The sequence below is a fragment of the Caretta caretta genome, chromosome 2, assembly GCF_965140235.1.
Source record: "Caretta caretta isolate rCarCar2 chromosome 2, rCarCar1.hap1, whole genome shotgun sequence".
NCBI classification, from domain to species: domain Eukaryota; kingdom Metazoa; phylum Chordata; order Testudines; family Cheloniidae; genus Caretta; species Caretta caretta.
In genome coordinates, this window is record NC_134207.1 from 168,533,778 (window position 1) to 168,557,471 (window position 23,694).

Consider the following 23,694-nt stretch of genomic DNA (forward strand, 5'->3'; position numbering starts at 1 on the left):
AGAATTTTTCGTCATATAAGCAGTCACCAATGTCATCAGCTAACCAGGTATTTGTACAGTATAGGCAGGAAAATTCATAAGAGTTGTCTTAACACCACCCTCCTCCTTGCCACTCCCCTATGCCACAAGATTAAATTAGGTGAACTAAAGGAACAATTCCACTAGTTGAGCCAATTGTGAGTATATGAGCATATCTAACATACTTCCATTTAGTAGAGGGATATGACAGACATACCATGTACTGCACAGACAAGGGTGGGATGTTCAAAAGTGCCTAAGAGAGTTAAGCACTCAAATTCTGTTGACTTTCAGTGGGATTCCTGACTCCATTTGAAAACCCCACCCATCATCTATAATTCAGAGTTGGTACTGTTTTGTAGCACAATTAAGCCTCATATGCACTGGCCAGGAAAACCATATGAGCAGATCTATAGTCGTGATTACATTTTAGCATGGTGAAGGAGAGGAATGAAGCAGCAGGAAAAAAAAACCCAGCTATGCTCAATAAGGTCTTTTCTTCAAGGATTAGTATTTGTAACAATAAAGTAAAATAAGTTAATGGAATCAAAAAGAAAACATAGAAGCACCCAAGCCTGGATTTTAACCCAGTCCATTGATCTGAGGTGTACACCCTATCTTCCCAAAGGCTTTAGTACAGTACCACCTAGAAGCCCTAGTCATGGACCTAGACTCCATTGTGCTAGGCACTGTACAAACACAGAACTAGCAGATGATCCCTCATGCAGCCTTTCCTGTGAGCAGCTGTGCAAAAGGAGGGGGAAGTGGGGCAGAAGTTAACCCTTACTCACCAAGGACTTACCTAGGGCCCCTGCACTCTGACACTGCAGGCTCACTACAACACTTTTAACATGGTTTTCCTGGCTCACTTGAACAGGGACTGCAAAACTTTGGGCCAAGTTCTCTTCATTGACACTGATGCAAACTCACTGAAGTAAATGGAGTAAATTGAAACACAAATACTACTAAAGAACAGGAGTACTTGTGGCACCTTAGAGACTAACCAATTTATTTGAGCATAAGCTTTCGTGAGCTACAGCTCACTTCATCGGATGCATACTGTGCAAAGTGTAGAAGATCTTTTTATACACACAAAGCATGAAAAAATACCTCCCCCCACCCCACTCTCCTGCTCTAATAGCTTATCTAAAGTGATCACTCTCCTTACAATGTGTATGATAATCAAGGTGGGCCATTTCCAGCACAAATCCAGGGTTTAACAAGAACGTCTGGGGGGGGGGTTAGGAAAAAACAAGGGGAAATAGGTTACCTTGCATAATGACTTAGCCAGTCTCTATTCTAAGTTAATTGTATCCAATTTGCAAATGAATTCCAATTCAACAGTCTCTCGCTGGAGTCTGGATTTGAAGTTTTTTTGTTGTAATATCGCAACTTTCATGTCTGTAATCGTGTGACCAGAGAGATTGAAGTGTTCTCCGACTGGTTTATGAATGTTATAATTCTTGACATCTGATTTGTGTCCATTTATTCTTTTACATAGAGACTGTCCAGTTTGACCAATGTACATGGCAGAGGGGCATTGCTGGCACATGATGGCATATATCACATTGGTGGATGTGCAGGTGAACGAGCCTCTGATAGTGTGGCTGATGTTATTAGGCCCTGTGATGGTGTCCCCTGAATAGATATGTGAGCACAGTTGGCAACGGGCTTTGTTGCAAGGATAGGTTCCTGGGTTAGTGGTTCTGTTGTGTGGTATGTGGCTGCTGGTGAGTATTTGCTTCAGGTTGGGGGGCTGACTGTAGGCAAGGACTGGCCTGTCTCCCAAGATTTGAGAGGGTGTTGGGTCATCCTTCAGGATAGGTTGTAGATCCTTAATAATGCGTTGGAGGGGTTTTAGTTGGGGGCTAAAGGTGACCGCTAGTGGCGTTCTGTTATTTTCTTTGTTAGGCCTGTCCTGTAGTAGGTGACTTCTGGGAACTCTTCTGGCTCTATCAATCTCTTTCTTCACTTCCGCAGGTGGGTATTGTAGTTGTAAGAATGCTTGATAGAGATCTTGTAGGTGTTTGTCTCTGTCTGAGGGGTTGGAGCAAATGCGGTTGTATCGCAGAGCTTGGCTGTAGACAATGGATCGTGTGGTGTAGTCAGGGTGAAAGCTGGAGGCATGTAGGTAAGTATAGTGGTCAGTAGGTTTCCGGTATAGGGTGGTGTTTATGTGACCATCGTTTATTAGCACTGTAGTGTCCAGGAAGTGGATCTCTTGTGTGGACTGGACCAGGCTGAGGTTGATGGTGGGATGGAAATTGTTGAAATCATGGTGGAATTCCTGAAGAACTTCTTTTCCATGGGTCCAGATGATGAAGATGTCATCAATATAGCGCAAGTAGAGTAGAGGCGTTAGGGGACGAGAGCTGAGGAAGCGTTGTTCTAAGTCAGCCATAAAAATGTTGGCATACTGTGGGGCCATGCGGGTACCCATGGCAGTGCCGCTGATCTGAAGGTATACATTGTCCCCAAATGTAAAAATAGTTATGGGTAAGGACAAAGTCACAAAGTTCAGCCACCAGGTTAGCTGTGACATTATCGGGGATAGTGTTCTTGACGGCTTGTAGTCCATCTTTGTGTGGAATGTTGGTGTAGAGGGCTTCTACATCCATAGCGGCCAGGATGGTGTTATCAAGAAGATCACTGATGGATTATAGTTTCCTCAGGAAATCAGTGGTGTCTCGAAGGTAGCTGGGAGTGCTGGTAGCGTAGGGCCTGAGGAGGGAGTCTACATAGCCAGACAATCCTGCTGTCAGGGTGCCAATGCCTGAGATGATGGGGCATCCAGGATTTCCAAGCTTATGGATCTTGGGTAGTAGACAGAATATCCCAGGTCGGGGTTCCAGGGGTGTCTGTGCGAATTTGATCTTGTGCTTTTTCAGGGAGTTTCTTGAGCTAATGCTCAAGAGTTACCAAAAGAAACTACAGCATCTGTCAAGAATTGTAACATTCATAAACCAGTTGCAGAACACTTCAATCTCTCTGGTCACACGATTACAGACATGAAAGTTGCAATATTACAACAAAAAAATTTCAAATCCAGACTCCAGCGAGAGACTGTTGAATTGGAATTCATTTGCAAATTGGATACAATTAACTTAGGCGTGAATAGAGACTGGGAGTGGCTAAGTCATTATGCAAGGTAACCTATTTCCCCTTGTCTTTTCCTACCCCCTCCCCCCGATGTTCTTGTTAAACCCTGGATTTGTGCTGGAAATGGCCCACCTTGATTATCATACACATTGTAAGGAGAGTGATCGCTTTAGATAAGCTATTACCAGCAGGAGAGTGGGGCGGGGGAGGTATTTTTTCATGTTTTGTGTGTATAAAAAGATCTTCTACACTTTCCGCAGTATGCATCCGATGAAGTGAGCTGTAGCTCACGAAAGCTTATGCTCAAATAAATTGGTTAGTCTCTAAGGTGCCACAAGTACTCCTTTTCTTTTTGCGAATACAGACTAACACGCTTGTTACTCTGAAACCTGACAAATACTACTGTTATTTTTTATGTGCAGTGGGAGCAGGATGAACATATTGGGGAAATAACCCTGCCAGTTTTCTTAAAGGAAACACTTCCCATTGTTTCTACCATCCATATTGAGTACAGACATTTGATTTATTCATTTCCTTAGATACTCACCTTTTCTATCACCATGTTAAACGTTTTGCTGTTGGGGGTGTACAGTATCTTCCCATGTAACAGGGGCTTCAGAAAGGTCCACACCAAAGCCCCATTAGGTAACTGTAAAATTTCCTGATAAAGCTGCAAGCAAAATGGAGCTGTGGTAAAAGAGAGAGAAACAGAGAGAGTGATCATATTTAAGAGATATGATGATTTATTCAGCAACATAATGCCTATACACATTAACTTAGGGCTTGGCCTCTGTAAGGTGCTGAAAACCCTCAATTCTCACTGAACCATCACTTCAGCTCTTTGGAGAGATGTAGTTCATTCACCAAGTGCTTGAACCTGTGAGGAGCTGGGGATCCACAACTCCCAGATAAGCTGAGAACAATCATCCCCCAAAGAGATCAGAATCTTAGGGCATGTCTACACTACAGTCCTAAGTCAACCTATGTTACGTTGACTTACAGCCACTGCAGTAATTACACACTACCCTCCTTCCGCCGGTGGTGCGCGTCTTTCCCAGGAATGCATGAAGCTGTGAAATTGACAAGACAGCCAATATAAGTAACACAGGCACCCTAACTACACTGACATAAGCACTACACCTCTCGTGGAAGTGGAGTTAGCATGCTGATGTAGAAGAGCACTTACTTCGGCGGGAGGAAGGCTGTATTGTGTACACTGACATAATTAGGTCGTTGTAAGCTGCCTTATGTCAACCGAATTGTGTAGTGTAGACCAGGTCTTAGTAAAAACACTGCATACACTGCACCTATCCTAAAAGCTGTATTGGTATATTACAGTTTTGGAGTCAAAGTACACAGGCAAAACAAACATAAAATAAATGCTGAGGGAAGATTCACTGCTGTAAATTCTCATACAGATCAAAAGTTCTTTAAAGAATAAAAGAGACTAGCACCACCAATTATAGACCAATGAGGGATTTATAATAGTCTGATCATTGTTTTCATACTCAAGAGAAGGCGAGCATAGTTCTAATCAGCAGCTATACACCTTCTTACTTGTGGAACTTTCTTAGGCCATTCAATGAAAACTGTCTTTTCTATTTGACAAGACAGCTTTTGGGTGACAGTGAAATGTCTACTGGCTTCTTCATCAAGAAAGGTAGCACAGCCTATTTCAGAAAGCTGCAGATAGATGCAAATGTGGAACTGAACTGTAGGATGTTTAATTCATTTTTTAAACCTATCTATATTTCATCTGCCTAGCTGAAAAATCCATTCCCCTAACCCAAGTAAAATTTGGTAGTCAAGCATGTTAAGATGGATGTATATTCTTAATAACCTCATTGTGAGCCATGGCCCTCATCCTGCAAGAAGGAACATGTGGACAGACTCCCCACTGAAGTCAAGGGGCTCCTTTTCGCAGGATCAGGTCTAAATTTCTATGCTTAGTTTACATTGGGTATTTTGGTGACTAGTAGATTTAGAAATATTTAGTAATATTTTGTAAAAAGAAAAGGAGTACTTGTGGCACCTTAGAGACTAACCAATTTATTTGAGCATGAGCTTTCGTGAGCTACAGCTCACTTCATCAGATGTTTACCGTGGAAACTGCAGCAGACTTTATATACACACAGAAATCATGAAACAATACCTCCTCCTACCCCACTGTCCTGCTGGTAATAGCTTATCTAAAGTGATCAACAGGTGGGCCATTTCCAGCACAAATCCAGGTTTTCTCACCCTCCACCCCCCACACAAATTCACTCTCCTGCTGGTGCTAGCCCATCCAAAGTGACAACTCTTTACATAATCAAGTCGGGCTATTCCCTGCATAGATCAAGGTTTTCTCACATCCCCCCCACCCCCATACACACACAAACTCACTCTCCTGCTGGTAATAGCTCATCTAAACTGACCACTCTCCAGGTTTAAATCCAAGTTAAACCAGAACATCTGGGGGGGGGGGGGGTAGGAAAAAACAAGAGGAAACAGGCTACCTTGCATAATGACTTAGCCACTCCCAGTCTCTATTTAAGCCTAAATTAATAGTATCCAATTTGCAAATGAATTCCAATTCAGCAGTTTCTCGCTGGAGTCTGGATTTGAAGTTTTTTTGTTTTAAGATAGCGACCTTCATGTCTGTGATTGCGTGACCAGAGAGATTGAAGTGTTCTCCGACTGGTTTATGAATGTTATAATTCTTGACATCTGATTTGTGTCCATTTATTCTTTTACGTAGAGACTGTCCAGTTTGACCAATGTACATGGCAGAGGGGCATTGCTGGCACATGATGGCATATATCACATTGGTGGATGTGCAGGTGAACGAGCCTCTGATAGTGTGGCTGATGTTATTAGGCCCTGTGATGGTGTCCCCTGAATAGATATCTGAATAGATATCTATTCAGGGGACACCATCACAGGGCCTAATAACATCAGCCACACTATCAGAGGCTCGTTCACCTGCACATCCACCAATGTGATATATGCCATCATGTGCCAGCAATGCCCCTCTGCCATGTACATTGGTCAAACTGGACAGTCTCTACGTAAAAGAATAAATGGACACAAATCAGATGTCAAGAATTATAACATTCATAAACCAGTCGGAGAACACTTCAATCTCTCTGGTCACGCAATCACAGACATGAAGGTCGCTATCTTAAAACAAAAAAACTTCAAATCCAGACTCCAGCGAGAAACTGCTGAATTGGAATTCATTTGCAAATTGGATACTATTAATTTAGGCTTAAATAGAGACTGGGAGTGGCTAAGTCATTATGCAAGGTAGCCTGTTTCCTCTTGTTTTTTCCTACCCCCCCCCCCCCTCCCCTGAATAGATATCTGAATAGATATCTATTCAGGGGACACCATCACAGGGCCTAATAACATCAGCCACACTATCAGAGGCTCGTTCACCTGCACATCCACCAATGTGATATATGCCATCATGTGCCAGCAATGCCCCTCTGCCATGTACATTGGTCAAACTGGACAGTCTCTACGTAAAAGAATAAATGGACACAAATCAGATGTCAAGAATTATAACATTCATAAACCAGTCGGAGAACACTTCAATCTCTCTGGTCACGCAATCACAGACATGAAGGTCGCTATCTTAAAACAAAAAAACTTCAAATCCAGACTCCAGCGAGAAACTGCTGAATTGGAATTCATTTGCAAATTGGATACTATTAATTTAGGCTTAAATAGAGACTGGGAGTGGCTAAGTCATTATGCAAGGTAGCCTGTTTCCTCTTGTTTTTTCCTACCCCCCCCCCCCCCAGATGTTCTGGTTTAACTTGGATTTAAACCTGGAGAGTGGTCAGTTTAGATGAGCTATTACCAGCAGGAGAGTGAGTTTGTGTGTGTATGGGGGTGGGGGGGATGTGAGAAAACCTTGATCTATGCAGGGAATAGCCCGACTTGATTATGTAAAGAGTTGTCACTTTGGATGGGCTAGCACCAGCAGGAGAGTGAATTTGTGTGGGGGGTGGAGGGTGAGAAAACCTGGATTTGTGCTGGAAATGGCCCACCTGTTGATCACTTTAGATAAGCTATTACCAGCAGGACAGTGGGGTAGGAGGAGGTATTGTTTCATGATTTCTGTGTGTATATAAAGTCTGCTGCAGTTTCCACGGTAAACATCTGATGAAGTGAGCTGTAGCTCACGAAAGCTCATGCTCAAATAAATTGGTTAGTCTCTAAGGTGCCACAAGTACTCCTTTTCTTTTTGCGAATACAGACTAACACGGCTGTTCCTCTGAAACCTAATATTTTGTAGTAATTTTCATCTTCAGTGTACTGTACTGTAGAAACATTAAGTAATGTCTTTAGTAGAGCAGAGCGAGTAATTGATTTTTTTAATTTTGGTGGCGAACCAAAAAAATTCTAAAAACCATTCTAACCAAAACTAAGCTTTTGTTTTTTCTCCCCAAACAAACAAAAAAATTGATTTGAAACTAAATGTCAAAACAAATCATTTCAACAATTCCCAAGAAATGTAAGGTTTTTCAGCAGAAACTATTTGCTGTATTTGACCTGAATTCACAAATAGTTTCAGTACCTGCCAAAAAATTTTAACAAAAATTTCACTCAGCTCTAGTTACACCACCTCTGCTAGGGAGACAAATGTTATTATTTGCATTTTACAAAGGCAGACTGAATTAGCAATGTGAAGTGACCTGCCCAAAACCAAGAAGTGAGTGTCAGAGCAGGATTGTAACCAAGGAGTTTCTAGACCCCAGTCCTTTGTCCAGATCATTCCTCCACAATCTCCCTTTAAGAAATTAGTCCCCTCTAAACAAGATCTGTAACTGGAGAAAAATTAACAAGTGCTCAAAGGTGGCCAGGCCAGAGTGATGGTATGATGAGCATATGGAGGACTGTAGCTAACCTTTAGACGAGAACTTTTATGGAAGTGTTGTCCAGTTGTTGGACTATAAGACTATAAGGCAAGTTCAGTAGTGAGCACACAGGACTGGAAGCCAGGGCCACTGAGATTTATAAGGAGGGGGAAAGTGGGCAGGAGGGGTAAGGACCCATACACAATCCCCTGTGCAGCCTCTCTGCAACTCCACTATTAGTAGTGGAAGGACAAGCAGAGACTATGTGACTGGTACTCCCTGCCTGTGTGAGTGGCAGGGCTTGGGAAAAGCTCTGACTCCATGTTCAGTGTGCCAGCTTGAACAGCTGAGTCCAGACAAGATGTTGCAATCTTCTAGTCACAGAGCCAGAAGCAGATATTTTTCCCATCACCACCACCCCTCCCCGGGGAGCAACAATGGAATCATGCCTCTCTGAGTTACAATTCCTTTCCTGGAAGATCACAGAAATTAATCTTGATGAGTCAAATATTGGTGTAGGGGTGTGTGATAGGTCTAGAAAGCAGTCTCATACACATGATAGAAGAATAAAAGCAGGGTGCAGATAACTTGGAATATTAACTCTAATGGTAGCCAACAATTCAACTACAAGAAAAGACAAAAGTTATTCTTCTCTGGTTGTATTCAGAGGCTTAAGGATTTTATCATAAAATACCACAACACCAAGTTCACAAAATACGAGTATATAACTATAGATTTGCAACCTTGTATCTAATAATGTATGTAATTTTGAACATTCAATAAACTTCCAATATATATGACCTGCCTGAGACAGGGGAGTCATTTATTGTTGTTAAATGCAAGAATACAAAATAACTTGAATTGCTTGTCACTTGTCTCCATAATCATTTCTGTGTAATAAAACCTTTCATCAAATCATTCCTTGTGTTCAGGATTGCAATGTCAGCTAGCTGAAATGCCAGTTAATATATCAACATTCCATTTAAGAGGAAAAGGTTTAGAATGCATAGCAAACTCTGAATGAGAGTACGTATATATGCAACTTGTGATTGATGTTTCCCTTACTTGAGTCTTCGGGAATGCTGTATTTTGCCATATCATCTTCCAAGAGCTCAGTGATCCTGGGCATGTCAATGAACATGTTGGTGTTGCTGAAGAACGAGGATTCTGCTTTACAGACTGCCCTTATTAAAGCCTGAAGGGATCCAACAATGGAACTTCTAGATTTCCCACCCTGTAAGAACTAGAACAACAATTACTAAGGAATGGAGTCCCAATTACAACACAATTGCCCTGAACTATCCTGTCATAACTTTCATAGCTGCAGTAGTAGTTCAGATGTTCTTCCCCATTACTGCATCCAAAGAGGTCAACAAAATGACAGTTTTCAGATTGTCTACAAGAACGGATGCATGTTGTGCTCTCTTCTGTTCTCATGACCATCTTTGTCAGGGAAAGATAGCGCCACTTTAATGGCCAGAATACTCTGTGAAAGACGTTAGTATAATGTACTACTTTAACCTTTCGAAAATGTCATATTTTCATGGCTTGACTGGACAGAAAAAGAATGGAAATATCAGGACCATCAGATTGCAGACCCCTGGATTACCTTGTCATTTTCCATACACTCTGCTTCCCTCAACAAAAACAGAAGTGGGATTGAGCGCATTACTCTTCTCTCACACATTATAAAGATAGCAACAACAAAAATAAGAATCTTTTTACATGATGGGAATGTCTTCCGTGAAAACGGGCCTGCTACAAAGAAACAGTTGTACTTTGTTCAAAATATTAAAGTGCAGTTGTACTTTCAAAATATACATACACCAGGACCAGATTTAATAAAGAACATACCATTTTACACAATCATTTTTCAATTAAATCATCCCTCTTTACTGAAGAAAGATAGATTTTTATTGTCGTCAGTCCTATAGAACAGATGCTGTTCTGGGAGACTGATCTGACTGCTTATGCTTATAGCTTATGCACCTTCAACTGTGTTGTTAACCAAGTTCCAACAACAGCCGACCTGTGCAATTGCAGTTTTCAAATTATGTGCTCACAATTGTGCAATCCCACTGAGGGTTACATGGTTGCATAATTGTAACTGAGGACATAACTGGATGACAGTTGGGCTGCAAAGGTGTAACTAAAACAAGCATTTGGCCTGCCTGAAATGTATCATTATTGAAGATACCCATGTCAGAAAGAACCTAGCTAGATTTTCAGATCTCAGGTTGAGTTTACAAGACTAGAGGTTGGGGGGAAAATACTTAATCTGATAAACTGAACATGTTTAATATTGAAATCACTGGGACACAACCAGTGTGAAACATGATTTTTAGAAAGTCAATCTTCAAAGCAGAACTTCACTTTAAGAATGTAATCGGTTATGGTCAACTTGGAGGCTGTACCTTTCGAAAAACTTTTTAAATTAAATACATCAATCAACAAAGTGAAAGAAGCATATTCACAGATCTAGAGGAAGTATAACGAGTACTAGTTAAGAACTCAGTACTCACTACCTCTTATATAGCACTTTCATCCATAGATCTCAAAAGAATTTGCTGGCACGAACATTCACTGAAAGAAAATTTTATGTATTGCAGAATATACAAAGGCAAAGAATTAGAAATTAATATCATGATTCTTTGCATTGGAATCGTGTTTCTAAGCACACCCAATCAGGGAAGAGAAACATACTAACCATTTAATCACCCAAGGACCCAATCAAAATACTTTGCATTTAAAATCCTGAATACTCATAACAAACTGTTTGTGAGTGACAGAGAAATGATTCAGTGAATGATTTTAATCTGCAAATTAACTTGCAAAAAATCATGATCAGTTCACCAACCAAAAAAAAAAAGTGATTTTTCTCCAATAAATTATCCATTACAAAATATTCCCCCAGTGCACTTTAGAACAGAAAGCAGCTCAGTATTTCAATCACTAGAGTAAAAATCCAGCAGGAAGGCAACACAGGAGAGATGGAAAGTGTCTCAGGATATGCCCCAGGGTTATATTTGCCATTACCCAGGGCTACAAACTTGGCCAGTGTGGATGAGCTGAGAAGTGAACAAAATAATCAAGGGTAAAAGGGCATATACTATAAAGTAGCAGAGCCTACAAAGCCTGAGAATGAATGGAAGATTAAGATAAATAACTTTTCTCCTGGTACATAAAGGAACAAAAGGTCAGTAATGTAGACAGAAGGGCCTTTGAGAAATCACGTGGGTAATTTATTGACAAAAGAGGTAGACACTGAATTGCTAAAACAATTAAATGATTATTTTTTGCCTCGGTGTTTAGAGGGGAGGCTCGATGGCAGACACAGACATAAATTTCCCAGGGGAAACATTTAAAAAAAAAAAAAAAGCCCTGCAAAATATAAAGATTGTGCTAGAACAAGTAATCAGGAAATTGGAAGATATGAAAAGACACAAAACTTCAGGGTGAGACGGGTTGCAGTCCAGGATGACATAAGCAGCAGCAAATGAGAGAGCAAAACTGACTAGGTGGCCCCCTCTGCTGTTGCAGTCTTCTCTCTGCAGAGTTTTATCAAAGATTAACTATCAAATCATCAACTTTGGGGAGGTAGGCCCAATACATAATATTTTATTCACAGTTGAGAAGACCCTGAACCTGCTGTAAATCAGATGAGCTGATGTGAAAAAATGATAGGACCAGATTCTCAGCTGACGTAAATCAGTGTAACTCCCTTTACTTCAATAGAGCTACAATGACTTATACCAGCCGAAGAGCTAGCCCAGAGAGTGGAAGGTTATCAGGTTAGATATATAGACAAATGCCGCATTGGAAAGTGGAGCATTAGAAGAACCAAACCTATAGAACAGCCAGACAAGCTCTGAATAAAAGAAAAGCTTTAAAGGACAAACAGGCAGGCCTGTCTGAGTAATGTTTTGACTTTTTAACTTTGTCATACAAATTAGAGCCTTATGGGAAAAGGTACTTATGGTACTTCATACCACTACTGAAGTAAATGGAGCCATGCTGATTTACATCTGCTAAGAATATTGCCCTCTAAGTGGGATTTAAGGAAGCGTTGAATATTATACTGTAGTAACAAGCAGGCATGCATTACCTACCGATGAGGCATTTTAAAGGTTTGCAATTTTAGGGTCAGGTTCTATCATCTTTACTCTCAGTAACACCTTACGCCAGAAAATAGTGCCACTGAAAACGATAAGACAACCTGTTGCAATAAGGTATTACTCAATGGGAAAAAGGGTAGCAGAATCTGGTCCTTAGACAGGGGAGTCCTTTATTATGACCCATGATTTATTTTATAATAGCTCCAACATTGTACTAGCCATTGTACATACATGTGGTCAGAGTCCTTGCCACAAAGAGCTTACTTCCTCACTCTGTTTGGAATGTATCATCATCCTCTCCTTACAGACAGGAAATTGAGGCAGAGAGGGATTCAAGTGTCATAGTCAAGGTCACAAAGAAAACACATGGCACAGCTAAGAACTGAAACCAGCAGTCCTGAGTTCAGTGCCTTAACCACAAAACCCTCCTTCCTACCAAGGAGACAATTACCAGTCACTGGCTAAAATCAAGCACCCAACACTATGGATCTATCAACTGCCCATACAGTACATTTGGAGAAATGAGTTATGTGATTTACAATAGGTGAACAATTTTCACTATAACAAAAGTAGCAGATGAAGAAACATTGCAAGACCAGGGTCAAAGGAATGGCTTTTTAATTAAAAAAAAATAAATGTTAGTACTGTGTGCCCCATTATCTCCATGACAAACAGAATAGATGTCATTGTTAATAAACAGCCTGTTGCCGTATTGGTTTAGGCTGTGATCTCAATTAGATAACAAGAAGAGCGGGCAGTATTTGGATGGGAGATCACCAGGAAAACCCTGGGCTCTGGCAGGAATGGGTACTGGCGATGAAAGAGACCATGAAATGTACCAAGACCTGAGTACAACAGGCTCAACGCACCCATTATGCAACACCACCAAGCAGTTTATGGGATACATTATGATTTTGCCCAGCATTCCTCCTCATTATTTAGTACCTGACCTTAATGAAGTCCTCATGCTTGCACTATAAACACAGCTAATGGATGAAATATCACACACATACCTGTTGAAATGCTGAGATGTCAAGCAGATCAATGCTTTTGAATGCTTGGAGGAACATGGGAAGATTTTCAAGGACATGTTGGCCTTTATTTGAAAGGGAGATGATGCTAGTGACCACTTCCAACATTGCATTCAGTAACTTGTTGACCTCAGAAGGCATCATGATCTTGAAGAAGAGAAAATCATGAGGATCAATTAATATAAAATCCACCCTATTTAGACAATATGGAGTTTATAAATTCCTCAGCCTCCCTTGCACTGCTTAAAACTCCAGCAAACACTTTTCCCCCCAAATGCTCTCTCAGTGCCCTCACGCTGGCTGTGACAGGAGTGGGTACTGATGACGAAAGAGACCACAGTCTCCTCACAATTTTCTAAGGTCCCTGAACTTTGTCTGAATATAGTGAGATAAGGTGGGCCAGAGTAATGGCTTTTTATTGGACCAAATTCTGTTGGTGAGAGAGAGATACAACAATTACAAAAAGTGTTCTACGGTTAGAACCCCTTAAGTTTAAAATTGAAATATACAGAGCATGTTTCTGCTGTCTAGATTCACAGCTCTGTCTCTCCTTTCCTACTTCGGACTGATTCCATAGGGGAAACTCTGGCCCCCTTTGACACCAATGGCAGAATTCTCATTGACCTCAATGTGGCCAAGATTTCACAGTGAATTTATTACAGAAGTTTAATATTTAAAAGAAAAATCACTATCTATTCACTTAGCTGAGCTGCCAATTCAGTAGGTTTTAAAGTCACGTTGAATTGCTATTTCTTAGTCTGCAGGTTTTTCCCTGTCCTCCCTTCATTTTCATCATAATTATTGTCTCATAGCTAGAACACTCAGTTTTATATATTTCATCTCCTGCTTGGATCTAAATGCAATTTGTCTTCTGCTTTTGCCAGTGAAGATCTTAGTGTGTGTGTGGGGGGGGGGTCAGGGGGGATGTTTTTATAGGTCACTCTGATGTTACATTAATGCAAAATTGTTTTAATAAGGTTAGCTGTTCAAGGGAGACAATAAAAAATAGTTGTGTTTTTCCACTGTTTTACATACTCTATTTCTTTCCTCCACCCATACTTTACTAGTGCATTTTCTGGAATTATGGAAATGTACAGTGTAAGTTTATCAGTTTTTTGGATTTCATCCTCTTTTGCATATGTTCTTTAAATAGCAAACATTCTGGAACATGCTTTATTCAATGAAAACAATTAGCCAATTAAGTCAGAAAAAACTCCCATAAACAAATGAGGAGCAGTTGATGGAAACAGTCAAGAGAACGATGCAGCCCTGTACTAGGAATTTATTAAAATCAACAAGGCTCAGTGAAAGAGCCATTAGAAGAGTCACTGTTTTGTTCCGGTTGACCTATTTTTCAAGAAGCAACTAAAAGCTCCTCTCCTCACCTTAGTTATGTATACATTCTAGGAACACTTTAGTCTGGCATTTTCAAGAGCTTGGTCTGTTTATTACAAATCTGTTGTCATAATCATCAGTTTAACTCTACATGTGTGGCATCAGAAACAAGAATCCAGGATCTCTAGCTTCAAAAAAAAAATAATTTTCTCTCATTTTGAGCTCAAGTAAATACCTTTCAACTACCAGAAATAGGTTTGCCTTTTCTCATTCTGGAGATCAGCTACCACAAAGGAGTAGAATGCACACACACTAGCCACCACATATCCCACCCAATACAGGATAATTTTGTTCATAACTGTCTCATCTCAAACTATATATCCAGATTTGTTTCTGGTTAACCACTCCCAAAGGTATTCACAGAGGCAACTCAGTTTCAGCACCAAATGCTTGGTCCCCCTTCATAATGCAGAAAGCTGTGTACAATGGCAGCACCATGATTTTCCAACCACATACAAGCCTTAAATTTCTTAACTTTGTCAGTAATCCCCAAAAGGCCAGTCTACTTGGGCAAAAATTTGCGTTTTTCAATTGAGTTATATTAATTCAGCTGAACCCCATTTCCTCTTAGCACCCATGTAGGCATAGTTTAATACCATTAAAATCACATGAGCTGGTCCTATAGTAGCCACTCAAATTATTTAGAAGTTTAAAATTCTGTTAACATGAACATTAAGAGGCTGAGTGCCACAGTGAGCTGCCTCTAGGTTGTGGCATAGCTCTCAAAAGCAACAAAAAAGTATCCAGCTCAGTTTCTTCTATAAGTGCAAGTAAACATTTTCACCCAGCAGTCTGTCTTTGGACTAATGTGATCCTTACACATGAGGACCCTCTGTTGCAGATATTAGACCACAGCCCATGATATTCTTATCTTGAAGAGATGAACTATTGTAACATCAAAGGCATATGGAGTAAAAATTTTCAAAAGCACCCAAGTCATTTTGGATACATCTACACAAACCTCAGCAGTGAGCCTCCAAGCTTGGGTCAGCAGGGTCAGGCTCATACTGCTGTGCTAAAAATAGCTGTGCAGACAGCACTTTTAAGTTGCAGCTCAGATCCTGAAGCCCACCACCTTCCCTTGACTTCAGACCCCAAGTTCTAGCCTGAGCCATGTCTACTCAGCTACTTTTGGTGCAGTAGCATGGGGATCACTGCTGTGGGCTGTGTAGACATATCCTTAGGAGCCTAAGTCCCTTGGAACTTTGGAACCTATGTTCCCATAAAACTTAGACTCTTAAGTGACTTAGATGCTTCTGAAAATTTGGACCATGGTACAATCTTACTGCTCCCAGATGATTCTAGGTCCTATTGTCCTCAATCACAGAGTCTGGTGTGAAAAAGAATTTTGATCTGTTCACTTATCTTTTTAGGCACAGTATTTGTACAGCACAAAAAGTTGTCCCAGTGCTGTTATGCATTGAAGGGGGTGGCTCTGTATTTGTGTAATCCTGGAATGATTTTATTCAGCCCATGCACATAGTTACTGTTACAAGTTCCATAACACAGTGAACATTTTTACTTCTAAAACAGAGGCTTTGGAAAATATAAAGCTCCAAAGACTAGTAAAGCCAATAAAATACTTGCATTGCCCTGTGGTCTTAGATAAGTGCCTTGGTAAAAGTAGTATTGGGGGTTACATATTTATTCTCTCTCAAATGATGCTACATGAGATCTGTTCAATTTACAAGTCAAAAGATTACTAATTCTAACTTCCAGCACTACAAACTCAGCCAAAGACCACAAAACTGAGCTGTGTTTTTATGGCCTCCTAAAGGATCTCCAAAGTTTCTGTTATAGCATTTAGCTGACAATTTTATTGGCAATTCAGGAGACAGAACATAATCAAAGAACACTCCTGTGGCAGCTACAGCAATTGCTCACATGGAAGACTAATACTAGCAAAGGATTTATGCATTCTTAGCTTCATCCAATTTACCAACAGGATTGAGAACAGTATGACCAGTCAGCTTTCCAAGAACCATCAGAACACAGTTTGGGAACTTCTATTTGTTAGTGCTAAACAAGAAAGCCGGAGCCACAAATCAGCGGCAATCTGTTGCCCAAACACTTTGCTAGATGGTGCAGTGTTAATTATAGAGCTGTCTTTTGGGTGAGATACAAGACCAAGTTCTGGATCCCTTGGGTATCTAACAGTCCCATACAACTTTTTGCAGTAGTTGGGGGGTATTTGATCTGGTATCTTGGCTAACCTCCAAGCAGCTAAACTTGCATACCAACTCCATAGTATCAATAGAATAAGCTGTTCCTTACCTCCATTCTTAAACTGTTATGCATCACGGCCAGGATTAGAACTTGGGGTTCCCTGATTTCCATTTCTGTGCTTAAAATCATACCCGTCATAAGGAGTCACAGAAGCAGAGTTGCCTATGAAACTAGTGAGAAAACCCACCCTGAGGCCTCAGTCCTGCCACCCTCTGTTGCATTGGTTTGGGAAATGAGGGGAAAGAACATAGGGGCTCCCTAAATCTTCCTTCCCCACCCCCCACAAACAGCAGGGCAGGATCCATCCTCAGCGTCTGACTGAACTCCCATTGACTTCAGCGAAAGCTGGAGCAGGCCCTCAACATACAGGAGTACATCCTGCTGCAGATCTACTGGTTCCACAATGCAAAGTGAGAGTGCAGGAACTTCAATGAGGACAGTGTTTGGGTTCTACTGGGATAAACATCTAGGACAACAAAATATATGGGGCAGAACTATGATCAGTAATTGGGTTACTTATCCATCTAGCGCCAAAAAGTTCAGGAAGTAAGCACTTGCTCCTCTTACCTTGTAAATGATATAACGCAAGTTTAAGTTCTGGGCAATCACTGCAATCATGGTATACAATTCCAGCGCTGGGAGAGAACAAAGTTCCTTCACTGCCAGAGAAATGTTGCCATTTTCAGGAAGCGTCAGCAAGAGACTAAGAATTTCTTCGTCACATCTTCCAGCTAAAGCTACTGCAAGGGCACTGTAGAGTAACTTTTGTAAGAGTACATGGATTAAAATGTATCCTGCCTGAAATGTATTTTTTTTAGAATACACTGTAAATGTGTGTCTCATAACATAAATAACTGTATTTATAACAGCTACCAATTGAACTGGAAGACAGAGTTACATATTTGTTAAGATGACATGCTTGAACTTTATACTATATGGGCATCTAAACAAATAAAATACATTTCTCATTACTATTTATTTTCATTTATAAAGATGTTCATCATTCAGTTAACAGGCACCATCCCTTGATCTGGGCAGGCATACTTAACACTGAAAATTCAAAGAAAAAATGTCATATACATTTCATAAAAATATACTTCTTTTGTGATAGCACCTAAAAACCACAACAAGGATTGACATATCAACACAAAATTACTCAGGATCATTAAGTCCAAAGCTGATTGTGAAGAGTTACATAGGGATCTTACTAATCTGGGTGACTGGGAGATAAAATGGCACATAAAAATCAATGTTAATAAGTGCAAAATAATGCACATTGGAAAAAATAATCCCAATTCTACATGCACAACGATGGGGTCTAAATTAGCTGGTACCACACAAGAAAGATCTTGGACTCATTTTGGGGAGTTCTCTGAAAACATCCACTCAGTGGGCACTGGCCATCAAGAAAGCGAACAGAATCTTAGGAAAGGGATAGATAATAAAACAGAAAATACCATAATGCTACCATGGTATGCCCACACCTCAAATACTTGCATACAGTTCTAGTTGCCCCATCTCAAAAAAAAAAAGAGATATTAGAATTCAAAAAGGTGTGGAGAAAGACAATGAAAATAGTTAGGGATATTTAACAGATTCCATATGAAGAAAGATTAGAAAGATTGGGACTGTTCAACTGAGAAAAGAGATGAGTAAGGGGGGAAATGATAGATCTCTATAAAATAATGAATGGTATTGAGAAAGTGAATAGGAAAGTGTTATTTACCCCTTCACATATTACAAGAACTAGGGGTCATCTGATTAAATTAATAGACAGCAAGTTTAAAAGAAAGTCAGCGCACACACAACCTGTGGAACTTGTTGCAATGGGATGTGGTGAAGGCCAAAAGTATAACTGGATTCGAAAGAGACTTGGATAAGTTCATGATTGGTCCATCAATGGCTACTAGCCAAGATGGTCCGGGATGCAACCCCATACTCCATACATCCCAAAACCTCCAACTGCCAGAAGCTGGAACTGGATCACTCCATAATTACTCTTTCTGTTCACTCTCTCTGACCACTGTTGGAAGACAGGATACTGGGCTAGATGGGACATTGGTCTGACCATTATGTTTATCTAATGTATGTCTACACAGCACACTAAGTCGGGGTTTTGACTCAGGCTTGAGCCCAAGTCCCCCTTCCACTCACACACAAATCTGTCTGACTCGGGTCAGCAAGCACTTCGGACCCAGGTCCTAGGATCCTGTTTGGGGCAAGGGGTTCAGAGTCCAAATGCCTCTGTGACTTGGCTCCAAGTCCTGTCATTTTGCAGTGCAGATGCAGCTCAAGCAGCAGACCTGCATCATACAGTCTGCATAGTGCAGTAAGGGTAAGTTAAGATGGCTGAGAGACCAAGGTCCAGCAATTGTAAACCCAGGTTTACAATGCAGTGTGGACACTTAAACTTGGGCTTCAAAACAACGAGTACATGAGCCCAGAACCCACAGACCCGGGTTTACAATGCAGTGTAGGTACACCCAAAGACCGAGAGAGCTTACACAAAAATTTAGAAAATACACATCATATGAACAGACAAATACGGCAATGTGAGGATAGGACAAGAAAACAATAAAAACAGCTGCATTTCTTTAATTTAGTAGTGAATAGTACCATCCAGTAGTACAGAAGATGACTCATCCCTCCACAAATATAGGAGATCAATGACAAATCCTGCCAGCCCAGATACATCACCAAACCCCTCAGACACCTTCCTCCTCTAATGCCCAGGAGAAAAGACAGCTTTTGTAGTGAGTTCAGAGGAACAACAAATCCAAGGATCTGAGAGACAGAGAAGGAACAGGAGTTCCAGGGTCAGGAGGTCTTTGCTGAACACAGAGCTTGAAACTCCATGTTCACGAGGAGGGAATTGTCCCTGGAGCATCTCTGTTAATTGTATCAATGGTAGTGTCACACAGGGACACTTGGAGGCAGATGGTTCCTCAATAATCGGACCCCAAAGTATAGCTGGATGAAAAGTCATTGATGAAAAATGCAGTTTATTGAAATTATAATATATTGTGGGAAACATGTCATTTCAACAAAAGTTTCAAAAGGAAAAAGTCAAAAGGGTTCATTTTGACTATTCTTTTCAATTTAGTTTATATTATATTAAAATGTTACTGCTAAAGATATTTACTCTTAAATAGATAATATCTATAATTATTATATTTACTATTTTAATATACTATACATGTAAAATAAATGTTTCTACACTATCAAAAGAAACCATGTTGATTGTTCCAAATCCAACTTTTTAGGAATTTTTGTTTCACAGGATTTTTTTCTTCAAAAATCTTCCGTGGAACAGAAATTCTGGTTCCTAACCAGCTCTGGAAAATAGGCACAGTTCCAAGCCGCTTCAGGCTTTATCTAACAGGTTAAAACCAACCCTATGAACTCTTTCTGGAAATTCAAAAGTAGCGCAGTTTTCTGGGCAATAGTTTTATGCACTGTTCACAGAAAAGGCCACTCATTAAGTGAGCAGCCAGTCTAGGTTAGATTCAGTTTCTGAATGGCCGTTTAAAATAAAGTACCATAAAGCACATCACTGTAGTCTAGTCTTGAGGTGAGACAAAAGCATGAATAAGTGTAGCAAGGTTCGTATTCATAAAACATGGTCAAACTGCCCCCCACAACTGCAAATGAAAAAAATGCTTACATAGCTATGTCCACAACATACCATTTACATAACAGGAGATGCATACATTGCATCTGAAATATATACTTCCATGCTGTGCAAAAGTAAAAATGTATTATGTCCCATACACATTGGGTGTGTCTACGTACTTTTTTTTTTTTAACACAAGCAAATGTTTGTATGAACATGCAAATGTGGCATTTGCTTGCATATCAGGGTGTGCCCACAATATTTGCAGACATAAGAGACCACATTTGAAAATTCAGCTCCATAGCATTATTATTTCAAGAGAATAGGGATATAAAAGTTTACTGTCAAATTCCTCTTTTACTGAATCCCTTCCAGGTATCTTGTCTACATTTACTGCTAACAAAGTAATGAAATAGCAATAATAGCAATTATTAACATTGACAAAGGAACAGAAGCCACCTATAAGTAAAGTTAAGCTTGTTGTGTGAAAGAATTCAAACTGAGAACTTGTGGCACCTTAAAGACTAACCAATTTATTTGAGCATGAGCTTTCGTGAGCTACAGCTCACTTCATCAGATGCATACCGTGGAAACTGCCTTTCCATTTTTGAGAGCTCATTCTTAATCTTTCCCTGTTTGCTGTAGAGGATCTTGATCAGGTGATTCCGCAGTTTCTTTGAGAGCGTGAGGCACAAGCTGTCAGCATAGTCTGTGTGGTATGTAGATTGTAATGGATTTTTTACCTTCAGTCCTTTTGGTACGATGTCCATCTGTTTCCACGGTATGCATCTGATGAAGTGAGCTGTAGCTCACGAAAGCTCATGCTCAAATAAATTGGTTAGTCTCTAAGGTGCCACAAGTACTCCTTTTCTTTTTGCGAATACAGACTAACACGGCTGTTACTCTGAAATCTAGTAGTCAAGCTTTCTACGGACAAAACCTTAAGCTTCCTCTGATTGTAGAGCATCAGTGACATCCAGTGGCTGCTTGATTGATCTGATCAGTTTCAGTCAAGTACCAAAATACCAATACATTTCCAACACACACACACACACACACACACACACACACACGCGCACACACAGAGGAAAGAACACCTGTAGTTAGCTTCCCCATTTATGATTCATACTGGACAAAGGAGAGTTAATACTACTCCAAGCTTCAGAGATGGAATTGGTCACAGTCATCGGAAACAGAGACAATGACATCAAGGCTCTTGGGGGAGTAGCACATCACAGGAGCACAAGACAGTGATCTGCTCTCCTCATTACAAATCTGAGAGCTATGTGGGGTGCAGTACAATTTCCCCATGGAGATTATGGGCTTTCCAGAATGTCCTGGTGGTAAAAGGATGACCTTTTGTAGATAAAAATGGGTGAAACTCCACTGAACCCAATGGAGCTGTGCCTATTTCCAGAGAATTTGTCGCTGTCCTGCCTCCACCCCATCAACTAAAAGCTGAAACTTTTTGCCCATTATAGGAGAGAATAGGAAATTAACTATTCAGGAAGGTGAAACCTTGAAGTTTCCAGAAGACTATACAAAGCCTCAGGGGGTTAGCTGCTAGTATCAGAGGGTTTTCTCATTGGGCTCTTAATGCTTTATTTTGAATTTCCCAAACAAAAACAATCTTCCATATAAAAAAATGGCAAATGAAAACATAGGAGGCCCACATACCTAACAAATCTTGTTCATTTCTACACCAGCTAAAAGAAGCTGGAAAGCATTTTTATAGGTCAATATGTTAATCCAGCATCCCATTTCTCGCCTTGTACCTTGGACTGTGAGAAATTGGCTTCCAAGAGGGTGTTGATAGTCTCCTCAGAAATGTTGACTAAAGAACGAAGGTCCCGAGCCAGCTCAGGAACATTATGCACACAGTCTTTGATTTTCACATCTGCAATGCAGGAAAACATGGATTGCTGATTTCCCACCACACTGCTTTAATTGGGGGTCAGCAGGCAGCCCTCCATTTCCTCGCAGATCTATGCTATGGGGGCAGGAAAGGGCTGAGTGCTGTTTCCAAGGCATGCTATTCTCTTTCCTACCAATCCTAAGGGACTGGAGGGATTCGAGATCCACAGGCAGAGAAGGGTGGCAGGATGGTTACTCCATTGGAGCATACACCATTCCCCACAACTGGTTTGGGAAGAAGGCACCTTAAATTACCAAAGGCAGTTTTCAATCAGTTAATCTGTCTTCTCTCTCTGCAGTTTGGATCTCCCCTTTCAGAATGATTCCAAGAGCATGTGACTGGAGCAGCCCTTGGCAGCCTAGTTTCCACAGAAACTATACTGACCTGGGGCCAGTGGCAACAGGTGGGCCAGGGGGATAGTGAGGAGGAACAGACCCCAAATTATTCATAAGACACCAATACAATGTCACCTTGGTACTTTCCCTAAGCAGCATTCTTTTTACTTAGTTATATTCTCTCTCTTGCCTTGTGAACAAATGTACCTCAGTGATCTCCAAAACAGCACTGTAGTTTATGTTAGCTCCTGTAAAGAAACCATGTACTCACCATTTGGCGGACTGAAGTTACTGACAAAAGCTACCACTGGATTTCCTGACAAAGGTGCCTCTAGGTTTCCAGCCAACCTGAAATGACAACACTAGTTTTACAAGCAGCCACTTCCAAGTAGTTCATTTTACCATATGTTAAGCTTACTAAGTACAGGTCTTATCATGGACTACTGAAGTAACATTAATGAAGCAAAAGGTTAATCCTAAGGACCAGATTAGTCCTGGTGCTTGTACATGTGAGCTGTTACAGATGGAGAGAGGGGCATCAGGCCTTCCTACTATGCACACACACTGCCTGGGCAGGGATAATCACACTTCTTACCCGTGGGGGAGTTATGAGAGGAGATGATTCATGAGATTCTCCATTATTAAGTTGTATGAAAATAAACCAGATGAAAAAGCACTGGTCTAGCAGTTTCTCATCTCCATGACTTTCAGTACATGGCCTAAAAAAATAGGTGACATGAGTCAATGGTCTAGAGGTACAGCAGCTTCTGGCCACAGACTCTTCTTAATGGCACTAATGGACTTAAGTCTTTCAGGTAAATTTTGAAAACATGGTCTTCTGGATGGAAACTGAGAGGACAGTAAAGTGTTACCCTTCTACAGGCAACTGGTTTAAAGAATCTCCAAGGTTTCCAGTAGAGTTTCATTTACCTTCTAGTTAACAATAGTATTTGCTACTCTCTCAGGTGGCTGCACAGCAGCACTGTATAACGGACAGAATAAAAATCTAAGACGACTTAGGGCTCAATACTGTGAGGTGCCAAGCATGCCTGTGAGTTTTTGTGCACGCTTAACTTGAATTGACCTGAATATTTAGCACA

The 23,694-nt window shown here is 40.6% G+C and overlaps 1 protein-coding gene across 1 annotated transcript in view; it reads right to left on the reverse strand.

Moving 5' to 3' along the window:
* The window catches only part of ABCA13 (ATP binding cassette subfamily A member 13), a 286,889-nt gene that overhangs the window by 190,631 nt on the left and 72,564 nt on the right, over positions 1–23,694 (reverse strand). Inside the window, exons 22-27 of the mRNA XM_048839236.2 lie at positions 22,866–22,942; positions 22,120–22,241; positions 17,299–17,493; positions 13,093–13,257; positions 9,030–9,207; positions 3,665–3,804 (exon numbers count right to left, since the gene is read on the reverse strand). Of these exons, the coding sequence (XP_048695193.2) occupies positions 3,665–3,804; positions 9,030–9,207; positions 13,093–13,257; positions 17,299–17,493; positions 22,120–22,241; positions 22,866–22,942 (877 nt within the window). The remainder of the gene's footprint in view (positions 1–3,664; positions 3,805–9,029; positions 9,208–13,092; positions 13,258–17,298; positions 17,494–22,119; positions 22,242–22,865; positions 22,943–23,694) is intronic.